We start from the raw sequence: 18,283 nt of genomic DNA, 5'->3' as shown, positions 1-18,283 counted from the left end.
GCTAAAAGTTATACTTATATCACACCGGTTGCGCCGGGCTTGCCTCATCATTCTCTGTTCCTTTGGGTACAGTAGAAACCATATTGCTCTTCTGTTTAATTCTACCACCGAAGGGAAATTGTGGTTATAATGCGGGTCGGTCGATTTCCTCAGTCTCTGTAGCCTTTGACCAATGATTTACAACTTCGCTTTACTGACGTGGTCATTGAACTGATTTTAAAAAAATTGTGGCACGAAAGTTGGAACATGACCGGAAGGTCACACCCTCAAAATGCCTCCTGGGTTACCACGGCTAAACGCATCGATTTCGTTCAATGCAGCAATTGATCATCAAAGTCGACACACCAGTTCCTTTTCGCTATATGAACGTTGTTGCTCCACCTTAAACATTAATGGGGGAACTGATGAAATTTTCATTTCCAAATGAGCAGCGTTATTGTAGGATCCTCATTCTTAGTTTCCGACTGCAAAGGTGAGCGCATGCTTACCGCATCTCTCAACCCCACTGTAGCTGATCCAGCCCTGATTAAGGGTTAGTTCGGCTTTGCGTTGCCGGCAGGTTGAACTGAGATTATCAAATATTGCTTATACTATTGCTTGCCTTCGTAACACATTCAATTGTGCTTTTGGTATATGTACAACTCGTGATCGGAAGGTTTGTACCTTTGTGGTTATCTCGGTCCCACGGCAATCCCTGTCTTTTTGAAATGAAGTGAAAGAGAAAATCGGCGTGGGTGGTCACTTAGTTGTATGGCCTGCGGAAGGGAGCTGGTTGCAGATGAGGGCTATCAATATCTACGCAAGTTTCAAAATTCCAAGATTATCGCTGTCTGCGCCTCCTAACAGAAACAGCACTCTCTATACTATGTACCATCCCTACTATAGACCCGCTTATTCTACTTAAAGGTTCGTCCACCTCATATACCAATTTCTGGCATAGCAGTCCAAAATTCCGTCTTTGACAATACTCAAGCAACCATTGCGTAGAGTCACGCTGTCTCTTTCAGCTTTGTCCGTCACGAACACCCTCGTCCCGTTCTGCCTAATGGGGGACACGACACCAAATATCATCTCATAGTAATGGATCAGTTTGACGGCCGGGTTAATTTTCTCTTCACCCCGTGCCTCGCTTTCGCGGAGCAACTGAATCCACTCTTCAAACGTCACTGTCTGAAACTGGAATCCGTTTCGTCTGAGGGTCGCCAGCAGCTCAGACCAAGAAAACACGCGCGAGTTGTACACGTGATAGATCGAGTCGTCAACACGGACCACTCCAGAGGGCTCGGACGCGCGGTTTGGTCCAACATCGCGGTCAGGCGCAGAGCACGATTCAGCTAACTCGAGCATGACTGAAGCCAACTTGTCCACTGGGAACCACGAGCACTCCTGGCGTAGCTCAGGCAGGGCTCTCAGGGTCAGTGCCGAGCGTATCATCAGAGGGATTACCCCGGATTCTTTCCATAGTCCTTTCTTTGAATGTCCCGAGACTTGGCCCATTCTGAGAGAATATGTCCTGGCTCCTGACTGACGTGCAAGGCTGATCATCTTTTCTCCCACTAACTTGGACTGGCCGTAGCCCATCACCGCGCTGTCGAGGTCGAGGGGCTCCTCGTGGATCGTGGCAGAGGAGGCATCTAGCGCCGAAGAGGCGGAAGAGCAGAACAACATGACCGCAGGCTTGAGTCTTCGAACCGTAAGCGAAAACCCAATGAGATGGTAGAGTCCCCGGATGTGGGGCTCGAAGTGGGTGAGAGGGAGGTTGAAGTTGACCGGCCATGCGGTATGGATGATCAGAGACACCGAGTCTTGCATATGACGAAAGATCCTCCCTACTGGGTCCAGGCGAAAATCAGGCCGCTCCAGTGAGCCATTCAGACCCACAACCTTTGAAGTCTGTTCCGGCGAGAGCAGCAGGCCCCTCTCGAACAAGCTGCGGCGTACTGCCTTCAGCGGAGATGACTTCCGCGTGAGACAGTATACGGTCGACACCGAGTCATCGTTCAGCAGTTCAAACAGCACGTGTGCACCCACTGAGCCAGTTGCTCCTGTCAACAGCTTTGCATTGTCAGATTGATGGATCAGAGTCAGACTTGCAATGACTTACGACGCTCTTTGTTCTCCGTGGGGTTTCCGGACACGGCAGATGTTTCCGAAACAGGGAGTATTTCTCAATCAGGTCGTTCATGAGTGAAACAGTGTCTTCGGCTGTGGATATGATACCTCCGCTCTGCAACGCACAGATATACTGGGCCAGCTGCGATATGGTGCCCATTTCAAACACCAAGTTTTGACTGTGAGAGTGACAAGGGTCGAACCTGAAATGCTGCAAAATCAAGCGGCGGAGATGTGTTGCCTTCTGGCTATCGATACCTTCCGGAAACAAGTCGGCATCCACGCTCGAGATGGAGATGCCGAATTTATCCGAACACAGCCGAAGAAGGTGAGACTGCGTCGAGGCCAGGTCAAGTTGGAGACCCGCCTCGGCGCGTGCTTCCGCGGTGTACAAGGTCTCGATCAACTCAGCATATTGCTGGTAGACCTGTGCTCGGACTATAGTCCCGTTGTCCGTTCGGGGAAAATTTGCGGTGTATGGCAGAATCGCCACCATGCCCCGTGAGATTTGAGCAGAGGCGTCTGTGTGGCAATTGGCTTCTTCAATGGACGGCCAGACCGCATTGAGGTAGTCTTCACCAGTCGGATAATGGGTCCCAGCTTCCTCGGAGCGCAGGATGAGAAGACCGGGAGTGGCTTTGCCCACTCCCACCACCACCGCTTCATGGACCAGCGGATGTTGGTTGACGTAGCCTTCGAAAGAAAGTGGCAGGACTTTTTCGCCATTGATGAGGGTAATGCGGTCGTCCAATCGCGCCACAAACTTCCATCGCTCCGGGATTGTAGGATGAGGAGCAAAAAGATCCTTAGAGTGGAAAGAGCCGGGCGGGTCGTCTGAATTGGATGTGGTCAAAGCCGGGTGACCGGCCAGGTAAACGCATTCGTAGAGTGATTCGGTCTCGCTGATGGGTTTCATCCAAACATAGGGTCGAACACTGTCAAAGAACTGCAGGTAGTTCCAACAGGGATCATCTTCGGGCCGTGAGATCGAATCAGCCACAATACCTGCCTCGGTGCTGGCCTGGATGTCAGCGTGGAAGAATCACCAAGGAATGGAACTTACAGGCCGAATGATCCCCCAAGATTGACACCTTCTCTGATCAGGCGATCCCCCAATTCGTCAGGGCAGGCAGCACCTCCGTAAGTGACCAGTGTGCAATTCTGCAGCGCCGCAATGCCACGGGGATCATCCACCAACAGCTGAATCATATATGGGACTGCCGCTATCAGCTCCGGTCGCGCCTCTTTGAGGGCGGTGAGCACGCGCTCCGCTGTCATCGGCAGAATGGCATTCCACATGTACGCGATCTTCCTCATCCACATGGCTTGGAATGCGGTGGAGAGCCCATGCAGATGGTGCCAGGGAAGAGGGCTGAACGACGTGAGCCCAGGACCCTCCAGAAGGTATGACATGAGCGCTCGATGGGTCAGAAACAGCGGTTTGGGGGGACCAGTGCATCCTGAAGAATGCAAGATCACAGCGGGTGTGTCGGGGTTGCGATCGCGGCAAAGGAAGGAGAAGCTAGCTTCGGATTTATTGTCCAAGGAGCATCGAGGTAGTGAATGGCAGCTGACTAGTCTCCGTTGCAAAATGTCGCCCACCGTCGTGCGAATGCCGGGGGTTTCTCCGTACACAATGGTCTCACACCCCACCGCCTCCAACAAGGACACACACGCCTTGCCCGACAGTCTCGGCGAAAGCATCATGACAATGTAACCTAGTCGGCTCAGCGCAAACAATGTCACTACCATATCGAGATCTGACAAGGCGAGGAGGGCGACAATCGATCTGGTTTGCTTTGGCTAGTGAAAAGTTGTCAGACCATGTAAGGACAGGCGGCCTCAATGTACCTACCGTCTGAAAGCCAAAGTCCATAAGCTTTGCCGCTGCTTGATTGATCAGGCCATTCAAGGCTTGACCGCTATAGTAGTCATAGGCCGCGGCATGGTTCGCTGATCGGGGATAGGCAAGGATCGGATGTTGGACAATGTCGGCCGCTCGCAAACGGATCAGGTCATCGAGAACCTGAAGCTGTCCAAATTCCCGAACTAACGGATTCTTGGTATCAAAGGAAGCAGCCGGGGCTGTCTGGTCGCTGCGCTGGATGCCCCACGCGCCTGAATTCAGCTTGCTGGCTAAGTATTCCTCATCCCAGAACCAGCGGGACTTATTCTGCCGCTCCAGAAGCTGACTTTTGATTTCGTCTTGCCCGTTCTGAGCAATGAGTCGCTCGTTGTATTCCCTGAGCTGTCTTTCTCGATTCACGCGTCCGCGGGCCCTCTTTCTCCGGCATGCGCCTCGGCGGCGAGCTTGAATGATTGGTACCTCTACCAAACCTCCTGAAGACACACGCTTTCGGTCTGACGTCACTGTGAATCTTGTCTTTGTGGATTTCGGTTGCCGTTGGTTCTAATGGAAATTTATCAATGTACGTCGTGGACAAGAAGGAGCAAGAAATTGGAAGACCTGCCGGTGTTGCTTTTGGCTCAGCAGTGTCAATTATTCCACTGCTCATTGAGCTGATAGAATCTTTGAGAACATCTTTGGAAGTATGCAGCTCGGCATTCGACTTGAAATCTGTCATCTTTGATACCACGGATGAGACGGAGAACATAAAGACTGAGAGTATCCTTGTACTTCCGAGTTGTAGTATAGCATGAGGAGCAAGGTGCAGGTAAAAAGAATCAGTGGCCAGTGGAGCAGAGCCATTCGCGGGCTTGTGATAGATATTGTCAGATTGAGCGGGTCAATACTGGGGAATGGACCGAATAAATGCGGAGGGGACACATCCTAGTGAGCTAAGAGCTCGGTAAATTCACCCGATAAACGGTGTCGGGGTGGTAAATAAACAGAAATGGCACCTAGTCTAGGACCGTTCGTCTCCCGTGCTGTGGTTTCTCCCTGGTAGCTCCACTTTAAAATCGATTACTCAGTGATTGTAGATTTATTTCTATTTTAACAGTCACCATGCAGCCTTGGCAGGATGTTGATTTCGCATTGACAGGTACTCCGCGCCATTGATCATTTAGGTTTCAAACACTCCGGTGATACCAAGTCAATCGATTGACTTCCCGAATGTGCTCGCTTTCAACGCAAGTTTGGTAAGTTTATCTGTATGGGTCTTTTGTCGTCTCCCATTGGCTGTGAGGCCGTGGCCGCGCTTTGGGCCTTTGGCGAAATATTTGGTTGAACCAGATCAGGGTGTTTAACTATTGGACCCAATCAAGCAATCACAGCAGCGTTCATAAAGCTTGACCGCGGACTCCATTGATTCCATAGTAATGAGAATGGAATCCTATGGGTGGTATATAGAAATGTCTCATAAACATAGCGACCGCTTTTATTCTTGTTTTTTTCTTTCTGTTTAACTCGCTGTAGTCATTCGGTACGATCAGCAAAATAAGTGATATTTATCGGTCCAAGCCAATGATTTATCAATGCGCTTTATGCTGTAATGTAGTCCGTCTGGTTACTGCTAATTTCCGACATTGAAACCGACATTGAAAGGATGGTCATCACCCTTGTCGAGAATCAATACCGCAGGATGTCGACGGGTGCGTGATTCCATGAAATGGTGAAGAAGTTTGTATCATAAATAAACAGTAAAAACACCACCCTGCAAATCAATAGCAAAAATTGACCCAGTTAAACACCCTTTAAAAATATCTGGCTTCACAATATTTATCTCATTCCAGATGATGGGTAAAAAGAGGCGAACCACTGAGGTGAAAAAGATTTTGATCACGCACTTGAACAATCTGGGCATTGCATTTCGAGACTGAAACGATTCTAGATTTTTGAGGTACAAAGTTATGAGGGATGAAGATAATTTGGATATTGGTTTGAGATTCAGGACAATTCTAACCGAGGGGATTATTCTACAACATGGATCTTGAGGCCCAGATTAAAGCCAAAACGGCTCTAGAGATGTCAGACATGAAATAGCAGACATGGAAGGAGGTATCCGGGGACAGATCTTGGTTTCCTCAAACGACTTTGCGATTGAGTAATGATCTCCAGCACCACAAAAAGGTCTGTCCGATAGCTGGAGGGAACTAGAGCATGATGTGAGCCCAACGCTACAAAGCTGCGGCCCCCTATGTGCTTCACCGTGAGCCACGCGAGCAGAGAACCCAACGCTGAACAGCTGTGGCCTTCTACAAGCTTCACGGTAGACAACGCCACGGTGAATTAATGGCAGAATAAAAGCAAAGTGAGCAAGGGTGTTTGTATAAAGTAAAGTTTTAGGTAAATGGAGGAAGTGTTATTGTTAACACCCAGATCCAAATGGAACTAATTTAGATTGACAGAACTGGTATAGAATAGCAGGCATGGAATGAGATAAACTCGGACAGATCTTAGCTTCCTCAAACGATTGCACGATTGAGTAATGATCTCCAGCACCACGAAGAGGTGTCTGTCCTATCGCTGGAGGCATCATGTGAGCATCACATGAGCAGAAAACCCAAAGCTGAACGGCTGTAGTCTCCTTCAAGCATCACATGAGCAGAAAACCCAAAGCTGGACGGCTGTAGTCTCCTTCAAGCATCACATGAGCAGAAAACCCAAAGCTGGACGGCTGTAGTCTCCTTCAAGCATCACATGAGCAGAAAACCCAAAGCTGGACGGCTGTAGTCTCCTTCAAGCATCACATGAGCAGAAAACCCAAAGCTGGACGGCTGTAGTCTCCTTCAAGCATCACATGAGCAGAAAACCCAAAGCTGGACGGCTGTAGTCTCCTTCAAGCATCACATGAGCAGAAAACCCAAAGCTGGACGGCTGTAGTCTCCTTCAAGCATCACATGAGCAGAAAACCCAAAGCTGGACGGCTGTAGTCTCCTTCAAGCATCACATGAGCAGAAAACCCAAAGCTGAACGGCTGTAGTCTCCTATAGGCATCGCGGTGAGTCCCGGCGAGCCATGGTGAGCGAAACAAAATTGAGACCCGGGGCAAGCGTGGGCTTTATATTTCTTTGTACGGTACTCGAGGAAAGCCACGTGCGCTGTTCCGAGTCCAGCCTCCCCAACTCCGCTCGGACACGCTTACTCACTCACATTAGTAACACTTTTGACTCGCAATTAACCACGACACGTTTATCACCTTCAATCCCCTTTGGCACCACCATGTCCGGCATGAGGCATTCTTGAGGGATCTCCGTCCTCAGGCAAAATCCACGAAATTCAAGTGACTCCAACCAACTATAAGAAATGAAGCAGATTACCGCAGTTTATTATTGATTTATTTACGTTTTTGCTGCATGGGATTAAACATGATCTTAATGTGGGGCTGGGAATAGTCAGTCAGCAGGTAAATAAACAATCATCGGTCATGTGGGCGTTCGGTTGTAAGTGGTTGTCCTCTATTCTAATCAACGTACGCACTTTGGTAAAATTACAAGTTTAAACTCGTAAGGTGATCAGTGGGATCAATCTCGAGCTTTGATCGAGTACAGTAAATTCGCTCCGTTTACCTCTCTCAACAACCCACAGTCGTTGTCAAAGTGGAAGAGCGATGGGCTCAATCCGCCACACCCTGAGCATCAGTATGTTTGTAGGTATATTTTTAGCATAAAATATTACGTGTCTTGGGTATTGGGATTGAAAAGCATACGCAGCTTAAGGGAACAGGAACACATCTCTAGGGAGCATTTATTGAAAATGGCAATAAAATGGCCTCATCATCAAAATATATTTTGTGATTATATATTCTTGCATCAGTGCACATCCGTATTCATCTACACCATAGACGTTTGCCAATTATCAATATTTTAGTATGAGAACTATTTCATGACGAAATGGATACAGTATTATTGTTTAGTGATTCTCCGTTTGTTTTATGTAGTTGTTGGATTACGGTGACTATGATAGACGGAAAATGTTGGGATGAATTTGAAGTCATTAAACCCCCCAGTTGAGAAGCTTACATAAGCCAACTATTGTTGATTGCCAGGTCGCTTCCCCTTTCATGGTGAAAACCAAGCACAGCTTCGCCAGTCTAGTCATCCAAAACATGCCTCCATGACTTGAAGTGTACACTTCACAAAGGTCATCCGTCATGCGCGAATTGATGCTCGTACCTCACATTTTTGGTACACCTCTGGGACACGTTGCGCATCTGAGAGCAGAATGTCGACTGATTTGGCAAGAGAAGAACCTTTGACATGACATCTGTAGAGGAATTTTCGCAAACTCTCCTTATGACGCCTTATCTGCTCACGTAGACCCTGATTCTCAATTTGGCCCTGGGTTTGTTGACAGACAAGCTGCTTGTTTCGAATTTCAAGCTGCTTGTGCTCTAATTGAAGCTGCTTGTGCTCTAATTGAAGCTGCTTGTGCTCTTGAAGCTGCTTGTGCTCTAATTGAAGCTGACGCGCTTGTTTCCTTCGTCTCTGTCCCCTTTTTTTATTGTCTTTCTTGCAATTGCCAGGGCGGCGCTGGATGGTGGACGCTGCTGTAGACTGGTCGAACGAAGTCTCTAGCCATTCTGAACTTTGCGTTTCTGAGAAACTGTGTTCTGTGACTGACGCCTGTGCAAATTTAGTCGAGAAAATGTTAACAGCGTGACCAAATCAAGACCAGCGATAATAGAATGACCTACAGGTATTGATTTTCCGTGCACAGTGACAGGCAAGCGCGAGGGTGGAACGTGAGCGAAGTCCATAGAGCTCCTGAAGCCAGTTCTGGAAGCCTGTGGCCGGAAATATGGTGCGGGATGAGCCATTGCCGGTAGGGTTGCGTTTCAATCGACTGAAACACACGGAGTATGGGAGAAAAAGCCTGGGTCCCGGCGAGGAGTGCGAAACCCAGTTGATGGGGTCAGGCACGTGTTTAGCAGTAAATGAGACCGTGCGCGAGATTCAAAGCATCGATATGAGAAATGGTCAATTTGAAAAGCCAACCTTTGACACCGTGCCCGCTAGGCTTGCAGTAACGAAGCCATATTATTACCAATCCAGAGCTCATTGGATGAATGTGGACTAGGTCAATTACGCAAGTCAGGTCTTTCTGTCAAATGAAGCAAAAGAAACGAGGTGGAGAAAATATGTGTGAATTTCATAATACATGAAGCAGTACCTGAACGGTAAATAAAAAGATTACCTGGGTTTAAGATAAACAATTTAGCGAGCTCCTAAAACCGGCTATAATTGTAGTCATAACATAAATTGTGTTTAGTGGGGTGTTAGTAAAATAAAAATATGAATCCGTAATTAATTCCTTCGGTGTACAAACGGGGCAGAACTTCAATAGCGCATATAATGATCCACCTCCAACCGTTTGCGGATCGGAGATGGGGCTCCCGGGTATTGATCGACGGAGAGATTAAATTGCTGTATTACCCACACCTGGTAACTTACTCACCTGCCATCTATCAGCCGATGAAGCCCCAGAGTCATGAGGACAGGTGCGAAAAAAATGCGAAGCCTGTCTCTTTTGAATCCCAGAACGTAGTGCTAGAGCTCAGTGAAGGTAGAGGGGCTGTCTAGAGTCAAGGCTCTTTGGTAAATGACACTGGCCATTCCAAAGCTCCGTCTTAATTACCTTGCCGCCACCCCTGCAATTTCCTATTCGGGACATCTTTTGCAACGAAGCTCCCACAAAGAGGCTAGCCCGGGAGTTCAGAGATTTCAGTCGCATTCAAACATAATAGTAAAGGTAGATCTGCGGGTAGAATCGTCAGTGTCTCATTTCCTGCCCCATCTTCGCACTGGCTGTTCCCTTTAGCTCGCGAACGAGGACGAAAATGGCAAAGGCATGAGAAGCTATTGCTAGTGTACCAACGTGTAGTCCTCTTCTTAGTCCTCAGTGCTCGGATGTTGGCGGAAATAAAATTGATTCTCTGTCTTGCGTCTGTGGAGATTTCTCAACGCGGGAACAAAAATCGATTTCTCGTAGCTTGGAATTTGTTTCAAATGAACATGCTTCCACAATCTCGCTGGGATGCCACGAGATATCAACAACCGATAGTGTTTGACTTCTTCGTTTCGAATCGATTATTCGCAGATAATTCAACACGTTATCAAGCGGTTATCATAACGATGAGTGGCTTGAGCAGTTCATTTCCCAGAGGCCGAAACAAGCCATGGGTACGGTACTCTCCATATTTTGCACAGAGCGGTTGAGCTGTACATGTGGTTTACTGTCTCCACCGCCTATTGTGGATCGGTGAAATGACGCTTTTCTTAATCCGACCAGCACAAAAACGGAGATGCTGGCGTGTGATTAAACGCAGTGATAATGTCAAGCGAGTACGTGACATGGTTACTACCCGACTGAAATTGCATTTAAGTCTTGTTTTGCCCACCTCAAGCGAGCTGGAATACAGCTATTTCTCCTTTCTCTCTCTTTTGATCTGTTCAGTGCGGACATTTGTCTTGCGATATCCGCCAAACCATTGCTCACTATGCCGGGAATGCCAACGGCATCGCATAATCCTGCCGTGCCAGCTCCCACCAGGGTGAGAAAGACCAGAACGTCTGTCACCCGCCCTGTGCGACCTTTGCCGGCGAGCGCCGACGATGTTGAATCCAGATCCATCCCACGCGAAGCCCAATTGCGGCAAAGATTGGTGAGTCATTTAAATTACCTTTGAAGGATAGTGGTTTGCTAACATCATCATCCGGTATAGCGGACACATGCCTCCCGGCCGGAAGACCATGTTGATTGTATCAAGTGGCTTGAAGCAGCCGAAAAGTCCCACCAGCAGGATATCGCCCGCCTGAACGAGCGAGGCCAACATCTTGCCGCGGAAAGAACCCAATTGTCAGCAAAAGTCCAACAGCTTACCGTCGAAAGACAGAAAGCTACGGACGAGAGCCGCAAATTGGAGAGCGAGATCGTTACCTTGAAAGAAAGCCTGGAAGCGGCCACCTCCCAAGACCATATGCCACGGGAAGAATACAAGAAGTCCTTGAGGGAGCTCCAAAACTCCGCTTCATCCCTGACCAGCGAGATCACAAGAATGATGAATGAAAGTGACCAGGCATACTTTTCCACTCTGCTGCCTTCATCTGATGTGGCACAACACTGGGAAGACCAAGACGCAAACTACCTGCTTGATCCTCCCGGTATGCCGGCGCAACCTCTTCCGGGCTATTCCTCGTCCGAGCTTCCTACGATTCCCCAGCTCGGTTCATATCCACACCTGCCATGAGGCATTGCAGTCTCCCCGAGCGAGTGGACCGTGGTGTATGACTGTTTCTAGAGATACTGTTATATGATCGGTTAATATTGAATACTAAATACAAATGTGTTCCTACACTTAGATTGGCTCTGAGTTCACCTATTTCACCTGATCACTGCGATGTAGTCTCTTGGCAGCGGAGAGTCGGAGTCTGCAGGGCCGATCCTCCAAAGACTGCTGTGGAGGCCAGGTGGCTTGGTGCTAAGCGCACTGGTCTCAAAAACCCAAGAATTAGCAAACGGGGAACTACTCACTACCTCCGTGATGATCGTATACTCCATCGTACGTCTGCGATCGGATGTCGATCTCCGTCAAGCCGAATCTGACCAAGCACTGGGTCAGTGGAGTATTACGATCCGACTGGCGCGAAAGCCAGATGACATGCATTAATTCGCCGTGTTCGGGCCTCCTCCAGATACGGCTTAGAGTGTATTTTATCTTTACCCTCATTGGCTCGCGCGATATCTCAGACTCCATCAATAGAGGCTGGCAAGAAGGTTTTCAGGGGTCGAGAGAAAAATAAAAGGGTTCATATTCTGTGCAGTACATTCGCGAAGTGGCGACAATCATATTGGTAACTCATAATGAATGTTCAGAGCTTCTGAAGGGCGACCGTTGAGGTAAGTAGACGCGAAAATAGCGTTAAGTCAAGATTAAAATGCATAAGACCGTGCATCATCGATCTCACCGTTGGGCCGGCATCTCCCGCGTCTCATCCTGCATGCACGCACGCACTGCCGCATATGATTTGGTGTTTTTCCCGCGGAGCGCTCGCTTAAATTTTGTCGTTGCAGCACATATAATTTGTTTTGTATGGTCGTTACCTCCCCCACTGCATCTCCACGGACGAATGGGGACTTTTTGACGAAACCCAATGTGCCCGAAAGAGCGTGAGTTTCCTAAGGAAGGAGGTCGGCGTAGATCGTAACCTGTATTGGTCTTGTCCGGTTTACCTTGGCCTGAATCTTACCGAATCGGGCACTCCGGCCGTCGAGGGTAGATCCGACCATGGGTAACTGGATAGGCGGGGCACATCAAGTAGCAGAGATAACTCCCCATGAGAACTATTACTCCATGCTTATGTGACCCCCAAAAGAGGTAAACGAACTGGAGGGGTCTTCATGTCGCTGTTTCGGGGTCACTATTGTATGAGAAAGGAGACAGGAAAGGAGAGAAATAAAATGTAGGTGTTCGAAAATTGCATAGTTCGCAGAGACTGGGGTATATCTTCTCCCGCAAGCCCTTCGCATGCCACATGACACAAAATCGACGGCTCTGGCCGCAGGCCGATCAAGGCAGGATCTCCACCATAGGAATTGGGAATTTTGGGGAAGTGGGCCCAACCAATTTTCCATGCTGTCATAGCAGCCAATGGAATATATAGGATAAAAAAGACGACGGATTGGCATTCAGGGGGTGAGGTCCTCATTCCGTGGGGACTCGCAAACTCGTTTTATAGTTGTATTCATTTTTTCCAAGGCCATCTAAGCTATACCGGACGGATGTGCTAGTATAAAGATCGATAAGGTATTTGGAATTGCCTTTTAGGTTGTATTGACTGCACCACTATATTTTGCTTCCGGGGTCCCCGGAAGGATTGCGGGCCGGAGGAGGCTGATCAGGCTGTCGAATAGAGAGTTTGGATTGGCCGCCCTAGCCACAAATGTCTCAGCCGCGGAAATTAGCCGCGCTTTACTTGAACCTGATTCTCCGTAAAGAGTGTAGCTTGGGGAACTCGTTCCCCTCACATCGAAAAGGGGTACCTCACGAGACGAAGCGAAATTTTTCTTGACTTTGAAGCCGACGTTCCTCAGGAGGGTGTCTCTCGGAGTAAGGAGTATTGTCTAGCGACGTACTTTGAGATGGGTCAGGTCTAGACATCGAAAGCAAAAACAAAGCCCACTTTTCTCAGGGGCAGTTCCCCATAATAAAAGATGGGTACGCTATGGGACATGGGCGAGGATCGCAAACCTGTATACTCCATGCTCGGTGATTGGCTGGTAATTAGTTCAAACCATCCAATGAAATTTAAAAGTCAGTAAAATTCAATGAAAAAGAGGATGCAAAAAGAGGGATGGCTTTGTGGAACTCGCCGTTGTGTCGCACTTTAGAGTTCCAACGTCTCGTGGCGCAACGCATTGGCTTTCCCTAAGGCATTTTTGGCAGCCACCAAGCGCAGCGCAGCACAGATCGCCAGTTGGTGAGAAATTTCGTCTCCCGGTTTCCTTCCCGACTTCAGGCGGCAGGTCAATCAAGCACGAAGAATTGCAATTTGCCTCAAGCCCCAGAGCCATAAAAAGAGGAAGATCGGCGGGGGATCATCGTCGGGGGCCAGCCGACAATCTAGATTCTTGGCAGTTATCAGTCGGCCGCAGAGCTCAGCAGAGGCATGGATTGGCATATCGGGTAGACGGGGCAAACTTACAAAAGGGGGTCGCGGCCTAGCCGAGACTTCCCAAGTGTACCATGATTCATACATTAGTATTACCATCGTAGAAAGATTTGCAAGCCGACAGAGGCTCTACCCAATTTTCTCAGGATCAACCACCCTCTGGGAGGTGGGCCACCGCGGCACGGGTCGGGTCACAGGCAGGATTCCCACGGCAAGCGGGTCTGAGAGTCTCCATATAGAGTCGACGATCTGTACTGTGGTGTGTTGGAGGTTTGAAGACCCCCAAGAAACTGGTTGTGCTCGGGATAAACCAAACAGCAGCTCGACATAGCAAGCGCGAAGATGCATATGGAGCAGGAACAGAAGGGGACTCACCAAGTATAGAATCCGGTGGCAGTCTAGCCTAAGCGACCACTGCATGCCCCCGAGACGTAACGTAGGAATGCCGACATACCCGCCACGATGCCCGCTAGGGAACTCTATTGGGGGGGGGAAAGACTATACCTCGCAAGTGGAAGCTATTCATAAATACTTGAATTTCAAACTTCGTCAATTTCTTATTGGTGCAATATTCCCAAGCTTGCATCGGGACGATGCAACATCTCCCCGGGAGTAGATCCTCTTGCCAGGAACCATCTTACCCTAAGCGAAGAAAAGTCTTTCAAACACGCCAGCGCAAAGATCGAAGTGGGTTGGAGAGCAATAGCTTCGCTACACCCTGTATTTTCTGATTTTGTGCTTGTTATCTCGGTTAGTCTCGTATTCGCCAATATTTCTGATGGATGCAGACAGAAACGGCAATGATCGACCCTGCACGTGTAACAATCATCTCCGATCATGTGGGCCGTTCGTTTTGTTTCCACCTCTCCGCGGTCCAGGTACCATCGTCTCCCCAAAAGCGCGTAATCAATCCCCAAATTGGGTTGCGAAGCGCAGTGGCGCTCTGACAGTAATCAGTCAGCGGACTCTCAAATTGCATTAGGTTCCTAACGGCGTAGATCTCGGACCCGCTACGCACGGACGCTGGTAGCTCCTGAAGCCCATGCCATTATGGGTGTACGTATCAAAATGCGTTGAAATGATCACTATCGCTTGTTTGTTGGCCTCGGCCTGTCTAATTTTGCTGGAAGCGCGAATGAATAATATGTATGTGCCGCAAGTATTACGATGTCATTCCCTGCTCTCCCTGCCTTCCTTCTGCGTCACGCCTGGGGCGTCCGGGTGGTCTTCGCCCCGTGACTGGGCTACCCTTGGAGAGAGAGTCGAGCTGTCTTCTCAGCATCGCTACCTCTTTTTCAGCATGGCCGACTCTTCTCGGAGCATCGAGACTTCCTGGTACCCACCCTGCATGGTCTTCATGCCTCGTGCCATATCGTCGTTCCAGGGATTTTGTTTTTCGAGCTGACGTTCCATGGACCTGGGAGATTCCTATTAGCTTATTTTTGCAGCACGCATCAATTGGGCACCCACCGAACTCGTTTGTCTAGACTAGAATGACATTAGCCTCACTCGTAACTCCGGCATGTAGGGGGGACTGACTCGTTCAAACAGCTCACACACCTGTCAATAGACACGGGAGCATCAAACGTTTCATTAGGGTCCGCTGCGGGACCATGATCATCCGCACTTTGGGTCTCCATAGCCCAATCGGCGTCTGATCTGTCTCCTGCGTCTCCGTCTCCTTCGTCTTCATCCATCGGCGCATAGCTTTCTCCTGCGCAGGATTGTGTTTCCATGTCATAAGAGCAGTCCTCATCTTGGGCAAGCGGATCCGACCCGGGAATGCTCCAGATGTCGAAAGGCTTGGAGGCAAGCGCAGTGCGCAGTTGCCTGGAGAATGGATTCTGCACGATATCCATAGCTCAGGTCTTATCAAAAAGGCGAATGAACTCCCAAAGGATTGAAGAAAGGGTGGAAAGCTACAGCCAGACCTTCTGACCGACGTTGGAGATCGCACTTGATTTATAGTCCGGATGGGGACGATGATGGAGAGCTTGTACCAATCAGAGGACTAGAGCTGTATGCCCTACGAAATCCAGGCGCCCTTTGATTTCCAAGTATACCCCACAATCAAAATATAGTTGGCTGGAATGTGATTCTAACTGCAGGTCTAGACTCAATACGGGGGTCTAGGGGAGAGACTCGATACTACCTTGAGGCCCCTCGGAGAGAACCACTCGGCCTGCAGGCAAAATCCTTCTGTTCTTGTCCCCGGATGGATTTCCGGTAGACAATATCAGAAAACAGCTATCGTCCGAGCGAGTGTAGGCTCACAAGTAGGGCCTTTTCCCCTTCGACCAATTGGACGCAGCAAATAGTTGATGCAGCTCGGCTGGACTGAAGTTCAGAGATCTCAACGACCCTTTCCTCTCCGAGAAATCGAAGGGCCGATAAACAACCAGGGAGGGCCAAAACTCGCTTGATCACCGTTGCAAGAATGTGTAAAATAACCAATTCTCTCAAGTACAGCCTTTTACGATCTAGTCGACCTCATTGTAGCCGGCCCCACTTGAGCAATTCGAGTGGGCATGAAGGTGATAGACCAAAAGAAATGGTGAAATAAAATAGAAAAAAACTGTGAAACGAACTACACTAAACTCGCTTCGCCAAAATTGAGCTGGTATTAATTCAATGACCATCAAATATGCCCGGGAAGATTAACTCCGCAGATTCCGCCTCAGTTCAATTACTGGCGAGGAGCATCCACCCTTCGAATGAATTAATGATATACTTGTTCAAGATAGGAATGGTGAGTTGGAGTATACAACAGTTAAATTGATGTCGTCCGTCGTTCTTCACCCCATGTCTTCCAGTGCCCTCACTGCTTGATTTTCTTACCGAGCTTGACGGTTGATCTTTTTGTTGACACTTACTCTGATTACCACAATGCCGAAAGGTGCCTACATTCCTTGGACTGCATCCGAGGAGAACAACCTCGAACCATGGTTATCTGAACACCGCTGGATGTCGTGGGAAAGAAGGGCCGAAGAATATTCCAAGCAACACAACAAATACCGATCATTCGAGTCGCTGCGAGGGAAATACAACCAGCTCCAGAAAGGGATTAGACGACGGCGTCCGATCTCTAACAGACTGTCCGCACACACCCGCACGGTGGCGCGTAGGGCTCGGTACCGGCATCAGAGGCTTCCAAAGGGCTTCCCTCCTCGCCCTCCTGTCTTTAGGCCTCAGACCCCGGATCCTTGGGCTCGCCGAATCTTGCAGCAACAGAAAATATCTGAAACCTCACTCCCGAAAGCTTCTACAGTGACCTTGCAGTGCCAGGATGACCGTGAATCCCCTAGCCCAGCATATTGTGTCACCCCGAGTAGGTCGTCGTGAAGCCCGCATTGAATCGCATTGACGATTGCTGATTGCCTCTTTAGTCTACATTAGCCCCAAGCCCTTCTTTCGTCGACGTAAACAGCCACTGTTTGTTTCACAACTTTGGGAGAAAATGCGCCGCATCCATATTTCCACGGGAGAAACCGGAAGTGACTGATTCAAATAGTATGGACGGGCAATACATAATGAGCATGGTGGTTTTGTGGCAGGAATGGATATGTAATAATGCGGATGGATGTATACAACATCTTAACATGGGAATATAAATATTGGATCAAGCTCCGTTACTGTGCTTTCTTGGCCAGTCTTCTCCCATTCTCAAATCTGGCGCAGAGCTTTAGGCCAGAGCTAGTGATGGTCATCTATCCACGAGGGCGGAAGTACGGGTAGTGGGTTCATGGCAATGGAAGAAGACTGGCCCAGGACCTGTTTCCTGTCCTCCTCCTATGACCTGTGCTTCTGGATTAGGGCTAATAATGTTGCTTCGTAGCGAAGTGCGTTTGCACTTTACAATCGGTTATTTTCACCGATATATCTGTTCCTCTCGTAATTATACACAGGTACATCGTGGCTGTAGAACTGACAGGAAAGGGCAGATTGACTACAGTGATCAGGAAGAAGGACTATTTCTGGGCTTTCATCTCGGCTTTCATCTCGTTGGGGTGCGAACGAGCTGCTCTAGAGTGGAAAAAGGGCGTGGACAGTGTAAGTAGGCAGGTATATTAACAAAAAGATTCAATTGCTAGCAGCTACGAGTCGCTCCACTTCAGAACTATTCCTGCCTTTGCGTTATACCAAAGCTTGATCTTGATATCCGACATAGCTCCAACATGACTAAAATGCCTCTGTTACTTACGTGAGTAACCCCAAACTTACGGAAAGAGTTCAGGAGAGGATTGCATTTGTCCGGTGTTTTCCCGAAGCTTGGAGCCGAATACCAACTCGAGCTTGAGCAACTCGGATTCTTTCTTTCCTTTCTAGATCCTCAACCAAGGTAGCGAAATGGATAGACCGGTTGCTAATCATGCATGTAGCCAAATTGGGCTGTTTGATCGCCAGGGGTAAGAAAAACGGCCCTCGTACGTAATTACAGGTATACCTAGAGTGGACCACGCCCAAACCCCGAGCGGCTCGCATTGCACGCATTTCCACGGTTCGCCCGTCTAGTGGCTCCACAATGTCCCCACCTTCACTGACAATATGACTGAAGGCAATAATGTTTTGGTCAGTTGGAAATCCAAAGCCGAGCAGA

General features: G+C 48.8%; 4 protein-coding genes across 4 annotated transcripts; 1 reads left to right on the top strand and 3 right to left on the bottom strand.

The window, feature by feature from the left end:
* Positions 1–900: 900 nt before the first annotated feature.
* Positions 901–4,522, bottom strand: N7506_000239 (AMP-dependent synthetase/ligase; the record flags this gene model as incomplete). The annotated part of the gene is made up of 4 exons (XM_056949535.1): positions 901–2,055; positions 2,105–3,128; positions 3,176–3,915; positions 3,968–4,522. Coding segments are annotated over 4 exons (3,474 nt in total), but the record flags the coding sequence as incomplete, so codon positions are not given.
* A 3,644-nt stretch (positions 4,523–8,166) lies between these two features.
* Positions 8,167–8,834, bottom strand: N7506_000238 (uncharacterized protein; the record flags this gene model as incomplete). Its single annotated transcript, XM_056949534.1, has 2 exons — positions 8,167–8,640; positions 8,712–8,834. The coding sequence occupies 2 exons, from the start codon at positions 8,832–8,834 to the stop codon at positions 8,167–8,169; spliced, it is 597 nt and encodes a 198-aa protein (XP_056815449.1).
* A 1,680-nt stretch (positions 8,835–10,514) lies between these two features.
* N7506_000237 (uncharacterized protein) lies at positions 10,515–11,264 on the top strand (the record flags this gene model as incomplete). Its single annotated transcript, XM_056949533.1, has 2 exons — positions 10,515–10,679; positions 10,740–11,264. 2 exons carry the CDS (start codon positions 10,515–10,517, stop codon positions 11,262–11,264), a joined length of 690 nt encoding a protein of 229 aa, XP_056815448.1.
* Positions 11,265–14,970: 3,706 nt separating this feature from the next.
* On the bottom strand, positions 14,971–15,545 carry N7506_000236 (uncharacterized protein; the record flags this gene model as incomplete). Its single annotated transcript, XM_056949532.1, has 3 exons — positions 14,971–15,103; positions 15,157–15,174; positions 15,247–15,545. 3 exons carry the CDS (start codon positions 15,543–15,545, stop codon positions 14,971–14,973), a joined length of 450 nt encoding a protein of 149 aa, XP_056815447.1.
* Positions 15,546–18,283: the final 2,738 nt, after the last annotated feature.

The sequence above is a fragment of the Penicillium brevicompactum genome (assembly GCF_028827555.1).
Source record: "Penicillium brevicompactum strain IBT 35665 chromosome Unknown utg000001l_segment0_segment0, whole genome shotgun sequence".
In the NCBI taxonomy this organism is placed as follows: domain Eukaryota; kingdom Fungi; phylum Ascomycota; class Eurotiomycetes; order Eurotiales; family Aspergillaceae; genus Penicillium; species Penicillium brevicompactum.
This window is presented reverse-complemented; position numbering and strand designations above follow the sequence as displayed.